The sequence below is a fragment of the Pteropus alecto genome, unplaced genomic scaffold (genome assembly GCF_000325575.1).
Source record: "Pteropus alecto unplaced genomic scaffold, ASM32557v1 scaffold67, whole genome shotgun sequence".
NCBI lineage: Eukaryota > Metazoa > Chordata > Mammalia > Chiroptera > Pteropodidae > Pteropus > Pteropus alecto.
In genome coordinates, this window is record NW_006441061.1 from 1,534,961 (window position 1) to 1,555,689 (window position 20,729).

Genomic DNA, 20,729 nt, shown 5'->3' on the forward strand with positions numbered 1-20,729 from the left:
AAAACACGCAAAACAACAAGTATTAATAAGGATGCAGAAAAATTAGAACCTGTGTGCACCGTTAGTGGGAACGTAAAATGGTGCAGCCACTGTGGAAACAGTATGGTGGTTCCTCAAAAAATTGAAAACAGAATTACCATGTGATCCAGCAATTCCAGTACTGGATATATACCAAAAAAAACTGCAAAAAGGACTTGAAGAGATATTTGTACACTCACATTTCACAGGAGCATTAATCACAATAGCGAAAAGGTATAAGCAACTCAAATGTCCATCAGGAGATGAATAGATAGACAAAATGTCATATATACATACAATGAAGTATTATTCAGCCTTAAGGAAGGAAATTCTGACACAACCTGGGTAAAGTTTGAAAACATAATACTAAGTGAAAAAAGCCAGGCATGCACACAAGGACAAATACTGTTTGATTCCATTGACATGAGACACCTAATTTCTTTCTCTAATTCATAGAGAAAGAAAGTAGAATGGTGGTTGCAGGAGGCTCGGGGAATGGGAACATATTGTCAATGGGTACAGATTTTCAGTTTTACAAGATGAAAAGAGGTCTGTGGATGGATGGCAGTGATGGTTGGACAACACTGTGCATGTACTTAATGGCACTAAACTGAACACTTAAAACTGGTTAAGATGGTGAACATTATGTTATGTGTGTTTTACCACAATTTTTAAAAATGAAAAATAAAAAAGGGAAAAAACCTATAGCTAATATCATACTTGATAGTGAAATATTGAAGTGTTTCCCTCTAAGATCAAAAACAAGACAAGAATGTCATTCTCATCATTTTTATCTACTATTGAACTGGAAATCTTACCCAATGCAATAAGGTAAGAAAAATAAACAAAAGTCATAAACATCAAAAAGGAAGAAGTAAAATTGTCTTTATTCACAGATGTACACATAAAAAGTCTCAAGAAATTTATTTTTAAAAGTTACCAGAACTAGTAAACTATTTTGACAATCTTGTACAATACAAACTCAATATATAAATATCAATTGCATTTCTATATACTAGCAACAATTAAAAAATAAAAATTTAAAATAATACCATTTACTATAGCATTAAAAATATGTAATACTTAGGGATAAGTTTAAAGAAAGATGTACAAGATCTTAACACCAATCTTTTAAAATTACTGCTGAGAAAAAATAGTTCTAAGTAAGTGGAAAGACACACAGAATTCATAGATCAGAAGACTCAATTCTAAAATTACAACTCTCCCCAAACTGATAAGATCGGTGCAATCCAAAGAAAATCTCAGCAGGCTTTTTGCTTGAAAAAATTTTGACAAGCTGATTCTAAAATGTTTATGGATAGATAAAACAGCCAAAACAACTTAGAAAATAAAGAATTAGAAGACTAATTCATATATACATACAATGAAGTATTATGTGGAGTTAGAAGACTAACAGTACCTGATTTCTAGATTTATTACAAAGCTCAAGATGTTGTAAAGATATATAGATTAATGGAAGAAAATATAGAGTCTATAGATTCACATATAAAAAGCAAATTACTTTTCAGCAAGTATATCAAAAATTCAATGAGGAAAATCTTTCAAAAAATGGTGCTAAAAAATTAATATTCATATAAAAGACGGATTCCTATCTCATAACATACAAAAAAATTAATTTAAAATGGGTTATAGATATAAATGTAAAAGCCAGAACCATAAAGTTTCCAGCAGAAAACACAGAATACCTTTGTAACCTCAGGTTAGATCAAGATTTCTCGGGGAAGACACAGAAAGCATTAATCACAAAAGAAAAAAATTAATAAGTTGGACCTCATAAAAATATAAAACTTCTACTGAACAAAAAACACATTAACAAAGTAGAACAGAAGCCCCAGACTGTAGAAAACATTCACAACACATATCTCATGAAGGACATAAAAAAACAGCATAACTCGATAATAAGACAAAGAACATGATTTTTTTAATAGTCAAGACTTTGAATAGACACTTCTAAAAGATGATATATGAATGGCTAATAAGGGCATGAAAAGGTGATCAACATAATTAGTCATCAGGGAAATGTAAATTAAAACCACATCAGTTCCATTACAGGGTCACTAGAGTGACTTTTAAAAAGTTAAAAGTTGACAACACCACACATCTACAAGGATGTGGAACAACTAGAACTCATATACTACTGTAACTGTAAAATGTATAAACAGTTCAGCAATTTCATTTTAAAAGTTTAACATACACATCTACCATATGACCTAATAATTCCTAGATATATGTCAAAGAAAAAAAAAAACATATATCCACAAAAACCTTGTACAAGAATTTGCATAGCTGCTTAATTCATAACAGCCAAAAACTAGAAACAGTCCAGGTATCAACAGGTGAGTAGATAAACTGTGATAGAGTCAATGGAATACTACTCAGAAATAAATAGAAATAAACTATTTAGCACCCGCAACAACATGGCTGAGTCTCAAAAACATTATGCTGAAAAATATTAGACACAAAAGAGTACATGTCATATGATTCCATTTATATGACATTTTAGAACAGGCAAAACTAATCTATCATGACAAAAACCAGAATTTATTGTCTCTTGGGATAGAATAGTAGGATCGACTGAGAGAAAGCATAAAGGAATTTTCTAAAGGAATGGCAATGTGCTGTATCTTGATGGAACATGGATTACCAAGGGTACATGTATTTGTGAAAACTATTTGAACCTTACAATTATCTGTACATTTCATTGTATGTAAATCATATCACTATCTTAGAAAGGTAAAAAGTACATTGACTCCAGCTCTGCCACTTACCAGCTGTGTGACCTTAGCCAAGTGTTAAACTGTCAGTTTCCTCATCTGTGAAATGGGGAGAACAAGAGTTGAGAACAACCTCATAGAGCTGCCAGAAAGAATAAATAAGATAATGCTTCAAAACCATTAGTATACAGAAAATGCTCACTAAGTAGTAACCAAAAAAGTTAGAAACCATTAGGTATTTCAGCAAAGGATAAACATATAGGAATGGCTAGAACAGCTAAGTGCTAGGCAATTCACATGTAGTATCTTACTTATTTTTTTAAACAACCCCTATCAAGGGTTATTACTGTTTTATGGATGAAAAAACTAAGCTTCACAGGTTGCCTATGGTCACTCAGCAAGGAAGTGTCAAAGATGCAAACTCATGTTTTTTTCCACTGCTCCACGTTATCTTCCACTATGTTCCCTTTCAGCAATATAACCCTGTGACTGCAGGAGAGCAGTTCATATAAGAAGCTACTAGGGCTCCCCTCATTCTTGACAGTATGGTAACGTCAAGCCTGACACAGATTGGAGGCCAATTCTGATAGCTTGATTAGTGAAGGGAGGCAGAGCTGCAAGGAGAAGCCTGAAAACGCTACTCGGGGCTTTTACCCTGTTCTTGGGCTTCACGATGGCTCCTGCTACTTGAGGACACTGATTCCCCTTCCTTAAAGCAATTTCAAGATAACAGAATTCCGAAATGTATAATCTTGATCTAAGTGAGAAGCTGAGCCCGGGTGGCTCAGTTTGGCAGAACAGCCTTGGAAACTTGGCAGCTGATATGAGAACCAGAGATTCTTTAAAAAAAAATACATACTATATCTTTTTCTTAATACAAGAGCCTCATTTAAAAAAAAAATTAAAACACAGAAATCATGAAAGTTAGCCTGCAATCCCATTTGCCCAAAGATACCACTGTTAACAAATAGCTTAGTGTATCTTCTTCCAGACTAAAATCTGCCTTCTCCGTAATGATTCTGTAATATTCCACTGCATAGATAACTGCAACTCATTTAACTAGCCTCCTATTAAACTTCTGAGCTATTTCCTTTTTTTTTTTTTGCTATTATAAATTCTGAAAGGAGTATCTGTGAATATACATTTTGCATATCTGTCACTTCTCACAGAATAAATACCTATGACTATGTATGAATTGCTAAATCTGCAATTTTAAATTTTAAACTATTAACTCTATCAAAATAAACCTGCACATTTTCAGTTTTCACAGATATTATTAGATTCCACTCATAAGAGTTTCCATTTTCCCACACCTTCATCTGCACTGATAATTATCATTCTTTAACGCAGAAGTTGCAAACTCAGATGCCTACAGAAGACTGATAGGAAACATAAGTGGATGAAGGAGGCCATGTGGTTTTGTGGCAAACCTGGAAGTGCATGCTCACTTAAAGAGGGCAGCCACCACTTTGTTTCAGCCAACAGGTGCCACATAAAAATCCAGGCGCAGTGTTAGATCTTCCAATTTATCATGAAGGCCAGAAACTCAAATTTTTATGAGACTCTTGCAAGGTTTAAATGTTGGCAACTAGCACGTTTTTATTTAAACATCCAGGTAATCAAAATACATCTATAGGCCAGACTACATTTAGCACACGAAATTTTGTGCTAAGGTGAAAGAGATATAACACTGCATTTTCACTTCGAATCTTATTATTCATGAAGTTTATCTTTTCCTATGCTTATCAACAGAGGATGTATTTGTTCAATCTTGGTTCACAGTGACTGTCAGCACTCTCCGAAAAAAAAGTGCTTATCTTTTTTTTCCAGATTCATATCTACAACAATTATTGGGGGAAAAAAAGATATGTAACTTCAGTTACAGAGGCTAAATGAAGAGTGGTCTAAAGTGTGCCCAGAAAAGGCATATGATGACTCATTTGGGACTGAGTTGCTATACTGACCTCAGCATACACAGAGCACCACAAGATTTTTAGAGAAAATACTAATTTGTAAAACTATGCATAAAGAAGAGGGTGATTTTAATAATCTAGGGTTTCCTTCCACTACTCGATATATTTACCTAACACGGCAAACTTTCTCTCTGGTGAGACAGCAAAAAAAGGAAGAGAAGAATTTCCACACATTCCCCCTTGTTATCATATATTGAATTTCAACAACCACTTTCAGCTTCTTTTTTAGATGGAAAAAACAAAGGTTTATATGAATCTCCGCTCTCAAAATGTTACTGAGTACTGCTCCTATGGAAAGAACTATTTCAGCAGCCTATCCAGCTTCAGAGTTTATTCTCATTCCTTCTTAGTCAACCATTACAAATCTCCAGACCCAGATGTTCACGCATTCCCTGCACCCACCAGAGATAATGGCAGAGATCCATGACTCTTCAAGGACCCAACAACAGCCTTTGAATGCAACTATCTTTTCATCAATTGTAAACAAGTCCTAAACTCTTGGCTCCATAGGGAGTCCCTACCAAGTCAGTATAAACTCTGAAATAGGGGCAGAGGTCAAGGGGATGAGGGTTTGGCCTAAGCTCTGGATCTCATGCTACCCCCACCCTGTTCAAAAGAATCCTTATCAGAAGGGAACTCCACAGCAAAAGGTCACATTCGGGAGACTTGATCTAGCAGTGATCCAGCAGATTCTAAGCAAGCTTTTGGAAAAGTTATGAACGCGAAATACCTAAATCACTAACAGAATGTTGTGGAGGAAAGATGACATAAAGGGAAAACAAGGGAGATTTGTGAACTTACCTTCATTTGTTTCAGGAAAAAACCTGTCTGATAAATAGTGCATAAATTCTGAACCTGAGCCACAGAAGAAATCTCTTTGGGAACCTACTCCACAGTGAATTGTGTCCAAAATCATTCTAATATATGCAAAAGAGCCCAAATTATACTTAGAAAAGCCTTTATTCTTCTGTACATAAAAAGCCCCATTAAATATGTTAGAAATCATTATATTTCCTTAAACTCTTCCATTAGCTTTTGAGACCTGTCCCAGTCAAGAGACTGGATAGAAGATTAATTAAAACAGCAGCTCTAAAGTCTTAGATACTTCTCCACTATGTACTCTGGGGTGAGTCAAATACCTTCCCCAGGCCTCAGCATTCTCATCTGTAAGACAGGGATAGTATCTTTTTAAACAGTTTTTTTGAGTGCTTAATGCACAATGCATGTGAAGCATTTAGTGTGTAATAAGTGCTAGTTATTATTATTATTAGTTAGTAAAAGTCACATATTATCAAATTTTGTGTCTGTTTTCCTAACTAAACCAGAGTCTTTGAGGGCAGGAACTTTATCTTAGCTTGGCATACATCAAAGAGGAAAAAGAGAAATGGGGAAGGACAAAAATAACAATGAACTAGGTATTACAAAGTCAAGCTTAAAATTAGATAAATTTATACGATGTAACTCTTCTTACTCCCACTGAATACATGCAAAGTACCTGGTACATAAGGAACACTTGCCAATAAATCCTAATTTTCCTTCCTTCCTTGATCTCTAGCATACAGCCTCTAAGTCCACTCTCTTCAGACTAAATTTGGGCTTACTGAACTGTTTCCTGAGATTAAAAATTGTGACCTATAGTTTGAACACTAGGAATGGACCCATTAGGCTATGATACAGAATACTGGAATTCTGGATAGAACCTATGGTTGCTCTAGCTGAGATGTACATTTCTCTTTTGTAGCTTGAAGGATCAACTAAAGTCTCTTTGAGATCCCAGAATGCTTTACAGAATACAAAGCCAGAGTAAGCTACTGATGTTAGGCTATCTTATTCTAAAGCTCACCCATGGGTCCCTGCTTGGTGGGGATCTATCAGTATGGCAATAAAGGGCAAAGATTAATTTAACTTTCAAGTTTCTTTTAAAATGCTCATTTACCTACATCCTTGATCAGTAGGAAAAAAAAATTATACATGTGTATATATATATATTTTAACATCTGGGTCAGCAAGAATCTAAGTCATGCTGTGTTTTCAAAATGGTAATGGTCAGGTTTTTAACTGCTCAATTTTCTTCCTCAGCATGTTCTCTATAAGGCCTTGCTACTGACCCAAGAGAAAGTACACAATCTGAGTATTTGTTTTAAATGAGCAGAGGGTTAACTTCTTTAGTTTCCTAAGAGGTTAAATAAATGGGTTGGCAGATGGTCATTTGAGAGGTTACCTACTGCTGGTTGGGGGAAGGGGCCCAAAACATTCTAACAGTCAACCAGATTGGTAAAGAACAGTCTTGGTCAAAGTGGTCAGCAGTATGTGAGCCAGTATATAAACTGAAGGAACTACTTACTTGAAGCAGTAACTTACACCTGCTAACATCTGGAATGATTTATCTTTGTGTCATTAAGAAACACAGGCTAGTTCAATTGACTAAAGTACAGTTACAACAGCCCATAAGTACAGAGAGACTGAGAATTTCAACATTATGCTGCATAACCTAGAACAGCATACACTTAATAGTGTTTACCACTGACCAAGCATTATTCTCAATACATATATTATTTCATTTAATCCTCACAACAGGCCTGTAAAGTAGGAATAACTTTTTATTGTCTCCATTTACAGATGGAAACACTGAGACACAAAGAGGTTAAATAACTTAGCCAAGATTTCAGAGCTACTAAATATTGAAGCCAAGTTAAAATCAAGGAATCTTGAGCCAGAGTTCATGTTCTTAATTCTGAAGAATTTTGTTTATATAAAAAGCTAAAGAAATCAACTGAAATGCACACAAAAAAATGTGTGACATTATTTATAATGTAGAGGAAACCAGAAACAATCTAACTGCCCCAAAATAGGAGAATGGTTAAATAAATCATGGTAAAGTTATTAGAATAAAATATTATCCTGCCATCAAAAACATTTATGAAAAATGTTTTATGACTTGGGACGATGCTCCCAATGTAATGCTTAGTGGTGGGAGGCAGTAACAATATACAAAATTGTATGTATGTTACAATTCATATTTATTTATGTAAAAAAATAAGCTGAGACACAAATGGAAGGACATATTCTCAAATAAGAAATAATGGTTATTTCCAGGTGGTGGGATTGGGAGTGTTTATGTTTTTCTTTCAGTGTTTTCCACAATGAACATGCATTGTCCCTAATATCAGTTTAAATAAAGGAATTTTTTTCTTTTAATCAAGCAATACCAAGATCCTTAAGGAGTCGATAAAAAAAAAAAAATAGCTAAAAAACTTTTAGTGTGTCTAATTTCAAGCAGTTACTTTCCTTGAGATAATAAATACCTTTTGAACATTAAACAACATAGTCAACACATATCAAAAAGAATGCTCATCTTCAACTTTGGAAACGGAATTAAAATGAGTATTTTAAATTTTAGTCAATATTTATCCTCTAGTTATTTGTAAAATTACTTTACAAGAAGAGAAATGGATTTAACTATTTACAGTCCAAAAACTCAGGAATAGCTTTGCTGAAATAGATAATAAGGACAAAAGTTTGACTTCGGAGGAAGAACAGCTGTTGCTAATCCAACTATTTACCCTTTGACCCTCTATCTGGCCAATGACTGAACAGTATCAATTGTTTTCCTGTATTATGTGCTGTTTACAATCCCTGAGAGGCATGAAAGGAATTAATAATTTAGCCTAAAAAGTTGACAGCCTTTATTGGGGAACCCCTTGTCTGTGGGACAGAAATCAGAACAAGTAGCTGTCCTAAAGTCACAGGTCCCTTTACTGTTCCTGTTTTATAGCCTAATTGGCCCCCAAACATAAATCAATTATTTCTCCTGTTTTAAGCAACAATGACTTCTATTCTCTAACTTCCCTTGTATCAAGTCAGTCCTTGTTCTCTTGAGTTTTACAACTACACGGTAAACATGATGGCCGAGGAAAAATCTCGGGGAGCAGGACAGACTAAGGTTATTTGGAAACAGAAGCACAGAAAGGTTATGCTGTTTTGAACTTCTCTTGACCTTTGACTGCCCTTGTCCTTAGCTTATGCTAATGGGCAGGGTACAGAGATGCTTCTTGTAGAAATGAACTTAGCCTGAACCTGTGCCGTAACATTGGACTCCAGGAAGCCCAGGAATCATAGGAAGGCAACCGAAGTGTGAATAGCTGCCCATATTCTAAACATGGCTATCCATCTGCTCTGTCACAGAAAAGGTAAAAAAGAAAGAAAAAAGGCCATTTGAATTGAACAAGTCAGTCCTTCCTCATCTAGTTCCAAAAACATCTCACCTGTTGTCCTAAGCTTGCTGTCTACAACCACTGTGGGGCACAATGGGAAATCAGCAAAAATGGTATTTCCTGTTCCAAAATAAGCAAGTAGGAGCAGGCAGGCTTTCTCTATCAGGAATTTGGAGATTAGGGGAGATATTGGAACCTCTAAATTCCAAAGATGCATCACAGAGAAATTCCTATTGTTCTAAATCTTACGTGCAAAAGTCATGAAGTATTAACACAGGAGACATCATTCCTTCCCAGTCAGAAGCCAAGGAATTTGCAGTATCAACAACCACAACCAATTCAACGAAATACACACTACCCACCCTGGTCTTGAAGATTCTTATCACTCAGTAGGGCTGAGCATGTTCATTTGAACTCCAAGACTGGTTCAGATTGAGATAACAAATTTTTATTTCTGCCCATTTATTATTTTAATATCAGATCTTTATGTATTTCTTCAAAGAGAAAGAATAAAAACACTACTGACTTCACAAAGATAATATGGGGAATACGAAGAATATGATCCACATAAGCTAAGTACAACTTTGAAAATAAAAGTGATTTTTTTTTAGGTGACTCCTTTTCCATACTGATACACAAAATTACGATTTGATATTTGTTCATCTTCATGGAATAGAGAGATCCATAAATCATATCTAGCTAGAAATGCTATGAAGAAACGTTAGAGAAATTAGGATCAGTTGGCCCAGAAAGAAGAATCAATCACTCAATAATAACCTTGATGAGAATATCATCAAGGGCCTTTCCTAGAAAATGAGCTATTTTCAATTGCTACTAAATACAGAAAAGGAGAATAAGTTTGGGTGCTATGTCATAAATTAGAGGTTTTAAAAAAAATTTTTTTCAAATAATTTTGGATAAGAAAATATGTTCTAATAGACAGTTACCATATGACTTATTTGTGTAAATACTAGGCCTAGAACAGAGAACACTCAATGGTTAACAGAGTTTTCAATTATCTGGCATGCTTTATATACGGTTCTATCTGAAAGATTATAAGGCATCTAAATGTCCTCCCTAGTGTTCAAAAACGCTTCTAAGAAAGAACCACGGCTCAAGAATTTATCTTTTCCTCTTCCTCCTCCTAAATAAAGGCTATTCATAAGAGAGAGACAAAGAAAAAATAGTGTGTTCACTTACAGGTACTGGGATTTCGGGTGGCAAGGCAGGGTAAACTGAGCCTACACTACCTACAAAACTAATTCTGAACTTTCCAATTTCTGGAAAGACTAATTTATTTCCCTGGTGTTTGGTAAGCATTGTATCACAATTAATAAGTATAAAAATAAATGTTTGTACTATTAAGGTGGGGGTGCGGGGGGGGGGGCGTGATATATGAAAAGCTCCACAACATCAGAGAGCTGATATTAGCCAGGACGGTGAGAAGGTGAACTTTACCACTTACCTCAATAGCAGATTTGTGACAAATAGCCAGCATGACCCTAAAAAGTACCAGAACCAGAAAAATAACTCTAGATCATCTCATGGATTCTCAAATTATTATTCGACCTTTTGGCATTATAGCAAACTGAGGTCTGCATATACTAGATGTTCCCATGTACTACTTCTAATAGCTATAAGCATATCCAAGAATGATATGTGCCATTTTAAGAGCACTGGAAACAGAGACGATTATCTATGATCAAGACTTACATAGTCCTGAAAAGCATCTTTTAATTAGATCTTGAAATGGTCACTTTCATACCTTAACCTTAAGAATGTAGACGAAGATGCTTCAGAAATTAAACTATAACACAAAAGTTATCCATTTTAAATATCTAAACCAAACATAATCCTTCTTTGAAAGAAATTATGTCAAAACTAGTCAATACTTTAGGAAAGTGGTTGTGGGTATATGGTTCTATATGTGCATAAATAAAAGCACAATTTTTGTCGTTATTGGCTTCATAGGAGGATGGATAACAGGGCAAAGAGACGATACCAAACAGAAATTTTCAGCAAATCAGTTTTCTATTAAATGGCTAGATCCTAGCCACTGAATATTAGAAGAAAAAGAAAACAACTAGAAAAGATATAATGCCCTCCCCATAATTATAAATTACAGTGAAATAAAATCTGAGTCAATAGTGCCTATCAATGACACCTTAAGTTATACATTTAAAAGTACATGCACACATCCTTTTTGAGTCATGAACACTTGGTAACATTCGGAACTTACTAGTGCCTGGGTCGAGCTCTGCCAATTCATCCTGACAAAAACCTAAAAAGAAAACAATAGGAAAAAAAGATTATGATTAGTGAATTACTCCAAAGTGATTCCATATGAAAATGCAAATATCATAGGGCATAAAAAAAAATCCAGACTCAGAAGTCAAATTTGGATTTAAACCCTAGCTCTATAACATTTACCTACTGTATATCCCTCTCTGACCCTCCATTTCATCATCTTTAAATTTAAAAAAAAAAAAGATAGTAACAGCACTTACCACAGAGTAGTAATGAGAATTAAGTGAGATACCAATATAAAGTGCTCATTTAGCACAGTCCTTGGCACACAGTAGGGGCTCAATAAACAACAGCACAAATAATTATGAGTAAGCATGCAATGTTAATTGGAATAAAAATTCACAGGAAAATTACAATTTATTTAATATCTGTCATGTTATACTTAACAGTATCAATTATCTTCCAAAAGTAAAATATATAAAATGTGAACTTAACAAATATCAAACCAGGTAATTTTACTTAAAATTTTCACAGATGCTGAAGAATTTTACCTATACACACAAATGGAAGCGATTCTTCTATTAATAAGTATGGTATTCAAGTTGGAATGAATACCTCTCAAAGCATATTTCAGGCCCCAAAAGTCAGAGCTCCATTTGGCTGATTGGTGTATAACTATCACACTGAGGAGAAAAATCAAGCACGGCAAATGGCAAACACACAGGTGTTCTAAACACAGTTGATGAAAAGTTCTTTTTTTCCTGGAATGATTGCTGACTTTTTCCAGTTTGTTTTCTACTCATTATCAGTTTAAATATTTCCTCCAAAAAGCTTTTTCTTGCCTCCCTTATCTCTGTCTCATATGTAAGGTCAAAGCTCCATTATAATTTTCTATAATAAACAGTGTGCTCATCAACAAAGAATTATTTGTTCATTGTCTGACTCCACTATTAGAATGTTCCACGGGAAAGAGACATGGCATGTCTTGTTTACAGCTGCATCCCCTCTCACAAGCCTTGCACAAAGTAACTGTTCAATAAACATCAACTATAGTATCTCAATAGTAAATTCGAGAATTATGGAGCATAACTAGGACTACAGGAACATAAGTGCATTTTCTGTCATCACAGCTAGCAAGCAGAAGCCAGACCAGCGACAGGGAACATGTGGAAAAGGATTCAAATAGCAGATACACTGTTTAAACACAAAAACTCTAAAAGTTCTTTGCAATCCTAAATATTTTGGCCACACCATTCACCAAACATGCCACATCCCTTCTTGCCTTCCTGTGCTTCCTCCTCCTCCTCCACCTGGTGAAGAACTAGTCATCCTTCAAGTCCAGCTCAAATATTACCATCACTGTGAAATATGGAAAAAAGGAGAGGCCGCTCCTGGATTCACCAAAAGATGAATGAACAATTTAAATATCTGCCTCCTCCACTAGATAGTGAGCTCTACAAGGGTAGGGACCATGCCATATGCATCTGCAGAGCTGCTTCTATGCCCAGAACAGTTGCCAACACGTTATGAAAGGTGCTCAAAAGCAGGATGAACTGAACAGAAAACATAAGCCTACTTCTAGATCACAGTCTGGGGGAAGAAAGTCACAGAATCCGAAAATCTAAGTCTAGCCCGAAAAGTGTTTGAAAGGTCTGAATGGGAAAATCTGGTGTGAAACATCTCTGTTTGGAAGCTGCTAAACACTTCACAGATGAGATGCCTGTGAAGGCTCACCTCAGAGCAACTTTAAAGCCTTTCCACAAAAAGGCAATGGGAATCAGAAAAGCTGTGGAGAGATGCCAGGCAACAAAGAAAAAACATCATTACGCATGGGTTGAATACTGAATATCCTGCCAGTGTGAAACTGAGAATAAACATTCCCTTCATATAAACTGACTCAAAAATAGAACAAAAGCTCGAGAAGGCAAGGTAGTATAATGGAAAAGTTTGACCTCTCCTAAGTTCTAGTCCAAGCTATTTTTAGTTACATGACTTTAGGCAAGTCACTCCCTATTCTGGACCTCGATTCTGAACATTAAATGAAAGGGCTTTACTAGAAGTCTCAAGGAAGAACAAAGTAACTAGATAAAATACAAAGAGAGGGTGACGAAAAAACAAAATACTAAGAAAAATAGGTTAAGTGACCACCTATTGCTTTTATCTGCCTAGCAACCAAACTCCCTTCTTCTATTAATGGCACCCTTTTATACTCTCAATCCAAATGACCCAAGTAGGATGGACCTTAACCTTGCTATAAATTGGAGTTAATAACAGCATCTATCCTACAGGTCTGTTAAATGAGATAGTACATGTAAAGGCTTTGCACAGTACTTGACAAAGTCAGAGCTCAACATAGGTGAGCTACTACTAACTAATCCCTAGGGTCCATCCAATCCAGTGATGTGTCTGTGGTGGCAGAGAGCAGATTATAGGAGGGTAACTACTGACCTATTCATGACATCATCCTCAAAGGCCTGGGATGGAACCCTAACATAATTAATATCACTTTAGTTACATGCTGTGATTCTTGAACCGTTTTTTTTATATTTTGAGCCTGTAAATTGCTCGATGTGGTGATTCCAGATACATGCTACCCGCTGAGGAAAGAAGGACTCTTTATATTTGCCTTAAAGCAAATTCCTTTCATGGTCACAAAGAGCCCTGATTATGAAATTCAGTACTGTGTCTACATTCCCTCCACTCAGCCCTGAGACCATTGGCTAATAATGTTGTCTCAGGTTTTACAGATCATCTCCAGTGCAGGAGGCCTGAGGAGATATGGAGAACAACGCTAATCCTACCTCCTGATGACATGTGAATGGAATGGCTAGATCTGGCTACCAAACTGAGAGTCTCATCCAGATTCTCGGCAAACAGATCTAGCTAGCAAAATGATTCCTAGCTAGAAGAATCCAAATCACTACTAGAAGTAACTCCAACATGTGTTCAATTCGATTCAACACAAAGGTAAAGGATATCAGAGTTATTCAGTAAAAAGCAGACTCCTAAACCACATAAACAAACATATTCCAAAACCGTCTGCCTCACAGACTATAACACATTAAACAGATTAGGTAATGTTCTGAGAAACCAGAGTCTTTGGCTGGTGATTCAAACTGCTTTAAAAAGGGACAGACAAGAAACACAGATTGGTTCCTAAAATGACATATCACCAAATCAGCATGCTCGTGAGCAATCTGACATCTAGTGTGAAGCTTGTATTTACAACCTCTTAACTGAGAAGACAGATGAACAGTCAATCTGAGTTAGATTTAGATTCGAACCCCAGATTTGCCACTATTTTTGTTTAATTAACTACCCTATGCCTATTTCCTGAAATGGGGATAAAACTAACCACACCTTGTTCAACTGTTGTGAGATTAGGAGAATATATATACGTGTATCACCTACTTTATGGCAAGTGATCAAAAAATGGCTCTAAGTCTAGGAAATTTCTTTAATACAAAGAAAGATCCAGTCGACAAGCTTTTCTCCAATAGGCATTTGGCAAAAAGAAAAAGATCAGTGACGCCTCAATCTGTGACTGGCTATAGTGAAAAGTTAAAAAATTACTTATCTTACTTATATTTTTCTGTATTTACTATTCTGAGTATAAAATCATGTATTTACCACAATAGGATCTTAAACTTTCGGTACCCAGTTTTTTTCCAAATGTGAACAAAACTTATGGGTAATGCCAGTAAACAAATTCAGGCCTGAAACACTAGCTGATTGTCACCTATGATGTGTCTTTTACAAAGGAAGTTAAATGTTACTCTAGGAATGTTTTAATTTAATTTGACAGTAGGAAGGCAACATGGTACAAAAGAGAGCTGGATCCCTGTCAGAACTCTAACAGTCACTCTGTCTACTTCGAAGGCTTAGTACCCCACAGGCAAAATTAAGGTAAGGCCTTTAAAAAGTAAAACTCCACAATCCTAACCGAACATCACATTTTTCCCCAAAACAGAAATTATATATATACTCTTCATGATCTGGCTACCACTCCAACTTTATCTCTTGCTTCTCCCCACTTCCCACCCAACGGTGTCTACTCCGTCCCTACTGAACTATTAGGCATATCTTGTTTTATTGAGCTTCGCTGAGATTGCGTTTTTTACAAATGGAAGGCAAGACCCTCCACCAGCAAAAAGATTTTGACTGGTCTTATTGTTCATGTCTTTTACATGTGGCTTCCTCTACATACATTTCTCAGATAGCCATTTGTCTGGATCACATTTACCAGACAAATGGCTATCTGAGAAATGTATGCAGAGGAAGCCACATGTAAAAGACATGAACAGAGAGGAAAACAGAATATTACCTGGTAATTTGATTTGACTGGAGCACTACCCAGGGCCATATCATAAAGGGTTTTAACTGCCATAGATGGGACATTTTTGTCTTTTATTCTCTAGGCAATAGAGTCACTGAGGAGAGAAAATAAACATACACCTAGGAAGTTTGTCAATACCAACCCAACTATGACACTTCAATATAGAGGCTCTATAATTTCAACCAGGAAACTAAAAACACAAGGAGGTAAAAGGAAAAAAAAAAAAAAGAGCCTGGTGGAGGTAGCCAACATACACATAGCAAATCATCCACAGCTCCTGAAATTGTAGGACCTCTTCCCATTTTTCAGGGCCCTCCCTCCTTTTGGTACAATGAATAGCGTGGGTAGAGGCCGAGAAGGAATGTGGCTTTTGGGGGGTGGGGTACATTTGCTAGCCACACCATGGCCTGCCTTATAGCCAGGTTTGCAGCCTGCAAGCTAACCCCAGATCCAAGCAAATATAGAAAACACTTTTATTTGGATTGGTTGGCCATTAAATTCACATCTGCCTCTTTCCTTTCTATCCAGTGAGTGGGGTGCTACTTGGGCCATTGGCTTTTATTTCTCTTAGGCAACCTGACAAAACAACTATACTTCAGGAGTAACAGAAAATGCTTTTGAATGCAGGGACATAACCCTACAAGTCTATACAGCAAAAGCTGGCTGGCAGAGCTTCAAGTAATATTTCCCTTTCTCTACCTACAAATGCCAAGGTCACATTTTTTTAAAGTACAACAAAAACAATGCCCTTTTGCTAATGTTATTTTCTTGATGTGAAATCTTAGGGGTAAATAAAGGGAGTGGGAGGAAGGGAAGCCAAGAATTCTCAATTATATAACCTATTGTGCCCACATATTTGCTCAGCTTAAATGCTGCTTATAAGAAGTATCTACATTTCTATGGAAACATTAATAACTTCCATCTGATCAACCTACATCACCTTTCATACCGTTTTTCAGGCTTCTAGCTTTGTAATTACAGCCTTGAAATCAGACTGAAGGCAGAAAAACCAGCACAAGACTATGACATTTCAATTTTAAGACACTTAAAAAATAAAAATAAAAACAGTACACAGCTTCAAGGCTGCGGGTACAGAATCACAAGGTGAAAAGAGTTTAGGAAGGCAATTTGATTTGATGAGTCAGAGGTCATTAGTGTTTCTATGGAAATATAGTACAGGCATTTCTCAGAAAACTGCATGTACTAATGAGCCTCTGACATCTTTCATTTACAATTTCTGGTTCTCTGGAGTAACAAAAGGGATTGCTGATAATTCTTCGTTCAGCCTGGAAGTTAAGGAAATTTCAAAAAGGATACAGACAAGAAAATGAATAAAATAATCTGTCAATTGCCATTTATTGAATCTTTCCGGTAGCCAGACATTGACACTTTATATCTTACTGAAAGTAGCTGCTACTATCACCATCTCACAGGTTTAAAGAGATTATTGTACTGTGTTACATGGAAAGAGCCACAAAAGTCAAAACTAGAGAACTTCTATTCAGAGCAGTTTGGTTAATAAAACCCCACCTTTGCCTGGTACTTGCTTTACAACAGCCAGAAAGATGAGAATTTGACTTTATTTCAAAGAACAAATAAATCCTGACACTCCCACAACAGTAGGGCCTCAGAGTCCAAGAAGAAATACCACACCTTAGATGAGTCCATTTACAAATCTGCTCCTGAATAATCCAAGATGTCCATGTCAGAAGCAACTGACAGAGTAACTTCACCAACCAGATAAAAACAAAGTAAAAAACCTTAAATGAATGAACAAATAAAATAATTAGGCAAGAGCTAGCTTCTTTTGAAAAATTATAAGCTGATCCCAGCAGGAGTAAGGAAAATGAAGATTTTTTGCTCGTTTTCATTTCAAAGATTAATTGAAGCAGAGTCTTACAGACCAGAAGTTAGTCTGAACATAGAGAGCTTTCGAGGTCATTTCAAAAAGTGCCCCATATCATCCTCAACAGATGGTTTGATGGAACAGTAGAAGCCAGCTCTCTGTTCAAGAAATCCATTTAGTGAGGAGCAGATGCAACCAAAGAGATGCCCCACAAGCAGCAGAATGTACCTTTTCCTTATTCTCTTTAAAAAGCTCCACATAAAAATGGAACAACATGGATGTACAAAGTGCCTTGAAGATATCTCTTTGGATCAATCCTGGAAATTTATCCTAAGAAAAAGGTCAGCAATAAACAGTTCAAAATAGGAAGCCACCTAAAAATTCAACCACAGGAAAATAACTAAATTACGATACCCTATTCAAAGAAGTGTTTTGAGAACAGTATGTTTATCAAGAGCTTATAATGGGCAAAAACCATATTAATAACATGACAAAAAACTGTACTCTCAGAATGAGCTCAGCTATATTACAATACATATATACATTAAAAGGCACATTTTGGTCTATTTTTTTCCCAGTGATTATCTCTAAGTGTGGGTATTAGAGCTGATTTTTTCCCCCTCCATCCTACGTTTCTAACTGAAAATATGTTGTTTTTACAAACAGAAAAATGAATATTTAAAAAATCCTCAGAACAAAATGATTTGCCTTAACGCTCTAAAACCATCCACTACAACTGAAGGGGAAAAAAACTACCAGACATTCTCTAAATGACTTAAATTACTTCTTATTAGAAACACAATTCTGAACACTAAGCTTTGTTACACAGTAGGTCATTAATGCCTAAATTCAGTACTATCCTTCATCACCCAACTTCAGAAATCCATTGTGTGGCAACAAGGAGATATACCTTTAACCTTTCTACCCAGGATTTTTGAAATCTGAAGCAAAGCTAGTTAATCTTATCTATGAAATAACCCCAAAAGAAATTTTAAAAAACTATTCAAAATTGGAGTCAAGATAGAAGAGCAACAACCAACATGTTGATTAACCAAAATGTTTATAGCACTACACAAATACAAAGGCCACGCCACAAACAAGATCATAGGCGAAAAAACTCCCGCTGCTTCTTAGATGCTAAAGTTTCCTACATCCTAAAATTAAATTCAACAAATATTTACCTAGTGTTTTCAATGTATAGAGCACCATGCTAGATTACAAAAGTGATACCAAGATGAATAAAGCTGGCTACCCCTGGATTCTTACAATCTAAAAGGGAAAATAGAAAACTGACTGGATACAGGAAGTACAAAGTAAATGTCCTAACAGAGAAACGCAGCAGTGGTCAAACAGCACTTATTTCTTCCTAGGGGAACTGGAAGACTTGATGGCAAGTGGCACTTAAATAAGGCTAGTCAGGAAGGAAAGGGAGAACGTAAATGCAGACTATCGATAATACTCAGTAAACCATATATATCTTTTGGATGTCCTCACCCACAATTGGCAAATATTTCCCCCAGAGGCAGTCCTATCCTAACAGATGAAGATTATATAGATCTTGTCTAACATGTTCTTTCCTAAATAAAGTCAAGAGGGCTAGAAAAGCCTATCCCAGCACACACACACTACCCTCACATCCTGGACTGGGAGAGTTTCTTCCACCCACATGTTTTCACCTATACTTCCCAACTGATGACCCCCAAACCTTCAATTCCAGAAAAGAATGTTCTCTCGGACCACAGACCCATGTATTCAAATGCCTACTGTCAATATCTACCAGGTGAATCCTGTAGAGGCTCTATCAAATTTAACATGTCAAATTGAACCTATTATTTCTCCTTTGAAACATGTTTCTCCCAAGTCGGGTTTCCAGGTACAATCAACTCTCATCCGCTAAACCAGAGATCCCCAGGGACTCTTCCCAGGCTCCCAATTTACCATCTTCCCCACAAATCCCTACCCCCATCAAACTAATCAATCACCAGGACATTTTCATTCTCTCTCAAATGTCCAGATCTAGTTCAAGGCTTCTCATCACCCTAGAATCTTAGACTAACTGATACAACTGTTCTGACTGCTACCTTTCTCCTCTCACTTCTTGAAACTTAGATTTCCCAATCCATTCAAAAATCCTGCGGCTCCTCATGTTCGACTCTTTAGCATGACATTCATGGCTTTAAACTAAAGAAAAAAATAAATTCAATGTTTAAAAAGCTAATTTTTACTACTTTATTTCCCTGACAACTCCTGAAGCTTGAAAAGGAAATACATCTATTCCTATTTCCAAACTCTAACTCTTTATACAGCAATGTTGATGTTAAAGCAATTTCCTAATAATGAGACGACAATAAAGCGATACACTAGGGGGGCAAGACACCTGATCATTAACACAAAGATAATGTAGAGTAGCATTCTTACTTTCCTGTATCTCAAAACTAAGTGAAATACTGAAAGCATCAGGCTTCCAGAGTAAGAGACCATTATTTGGGATGCAACTGTTCTGACTAAACGTTAGCAATCCGCTCTCTAAATGTGCCTCACATTCCTAAATAAGCCAAAGTGATGATAATTTTCATAAGCAAATATTGGCTAGCGATGCCATATGAGAAGAGCATATTTGTGAGGTAAATAAGGCAGACTGAAACACAAGCTGACCTGAAAACTGAAGCTGTATACCACACATTGGTTACTTATAGTCCCTACCATGTTATCCATTGTTTTTAATTCACGTTAATCACTTTTACTCCTGTTCCAAATAGTATTTAAGTAGACTAATGCTTTATTTCCTGAAAGGTATTAAGTATTAAAATTCCCCCCCCCCATTCCACACAGAAATCAACTTCTGTATCACACGCCTATAAAAACAGCACTGCCTCCCCACTGGCAAGGATCTATCCTAAACCCCACAACAGCATCCTTCTCCAACATCACGAACTGGCTTCTGGACTTTGTTCTTTTCCTTGAAACACATCAAATATCTTTAAAAAAAAAATCATTACCAGAGGTCTGGTCAAGATGGTGGAGTAGGTAAGCTATACGCTGTGCCTATTTCCTCTCACAACCACATTAAAATTACAACTAAACTACAGAACAACCATCATTGGGAGTCACCTGAAATATATCTGAACAGAAGCCCTATAACTGGGGACATAAAAAAGAAACCACCTTGAGACTGGTAGGAGGGGGAGAGACATAGAACAGGCTGGTCACACGTCCACGTGTGGCGGTTGAGAATCAGGATAGATTGGCTGCGGAAGTCTCCAGGAGGAAAAAGGAATTCCAGCCCCACACAATGCTCCCCAGCCCAGGATTCCAGTGCCAGGAAGAAAAGTCCCACTTCTGGCTATGAAAATCAGTGAC

At 36.3% G+C, this 20,729-nt stretch overlaps 1 protein-coding gene across 2 annotated transcripts in view; it reads right to left on the minus strand.

Moving 5' to 3' along the window:
- Positions 1 to 20,729, minus strand: part of NR6A1 (nuclear receptor subfamily 6 group A member 1) — a 184,082-nt gene that overhangs the window by 141,068 nt on the left and 22,285 nt on the right. For both annotated transcript variants that reach the window (XM_025051099.1, XM_025051098.1), the window contains exon 2: positions 11,180 to 11,221. In XM_025051099.1, the coding sequence (XP_024906867.1) occupies positions 11,180 to 11,221 (42 nt within the window). The remainder of the gene's footprint in view (positions 1 to 11,179; positions 11,222 to 20,729) is intronic.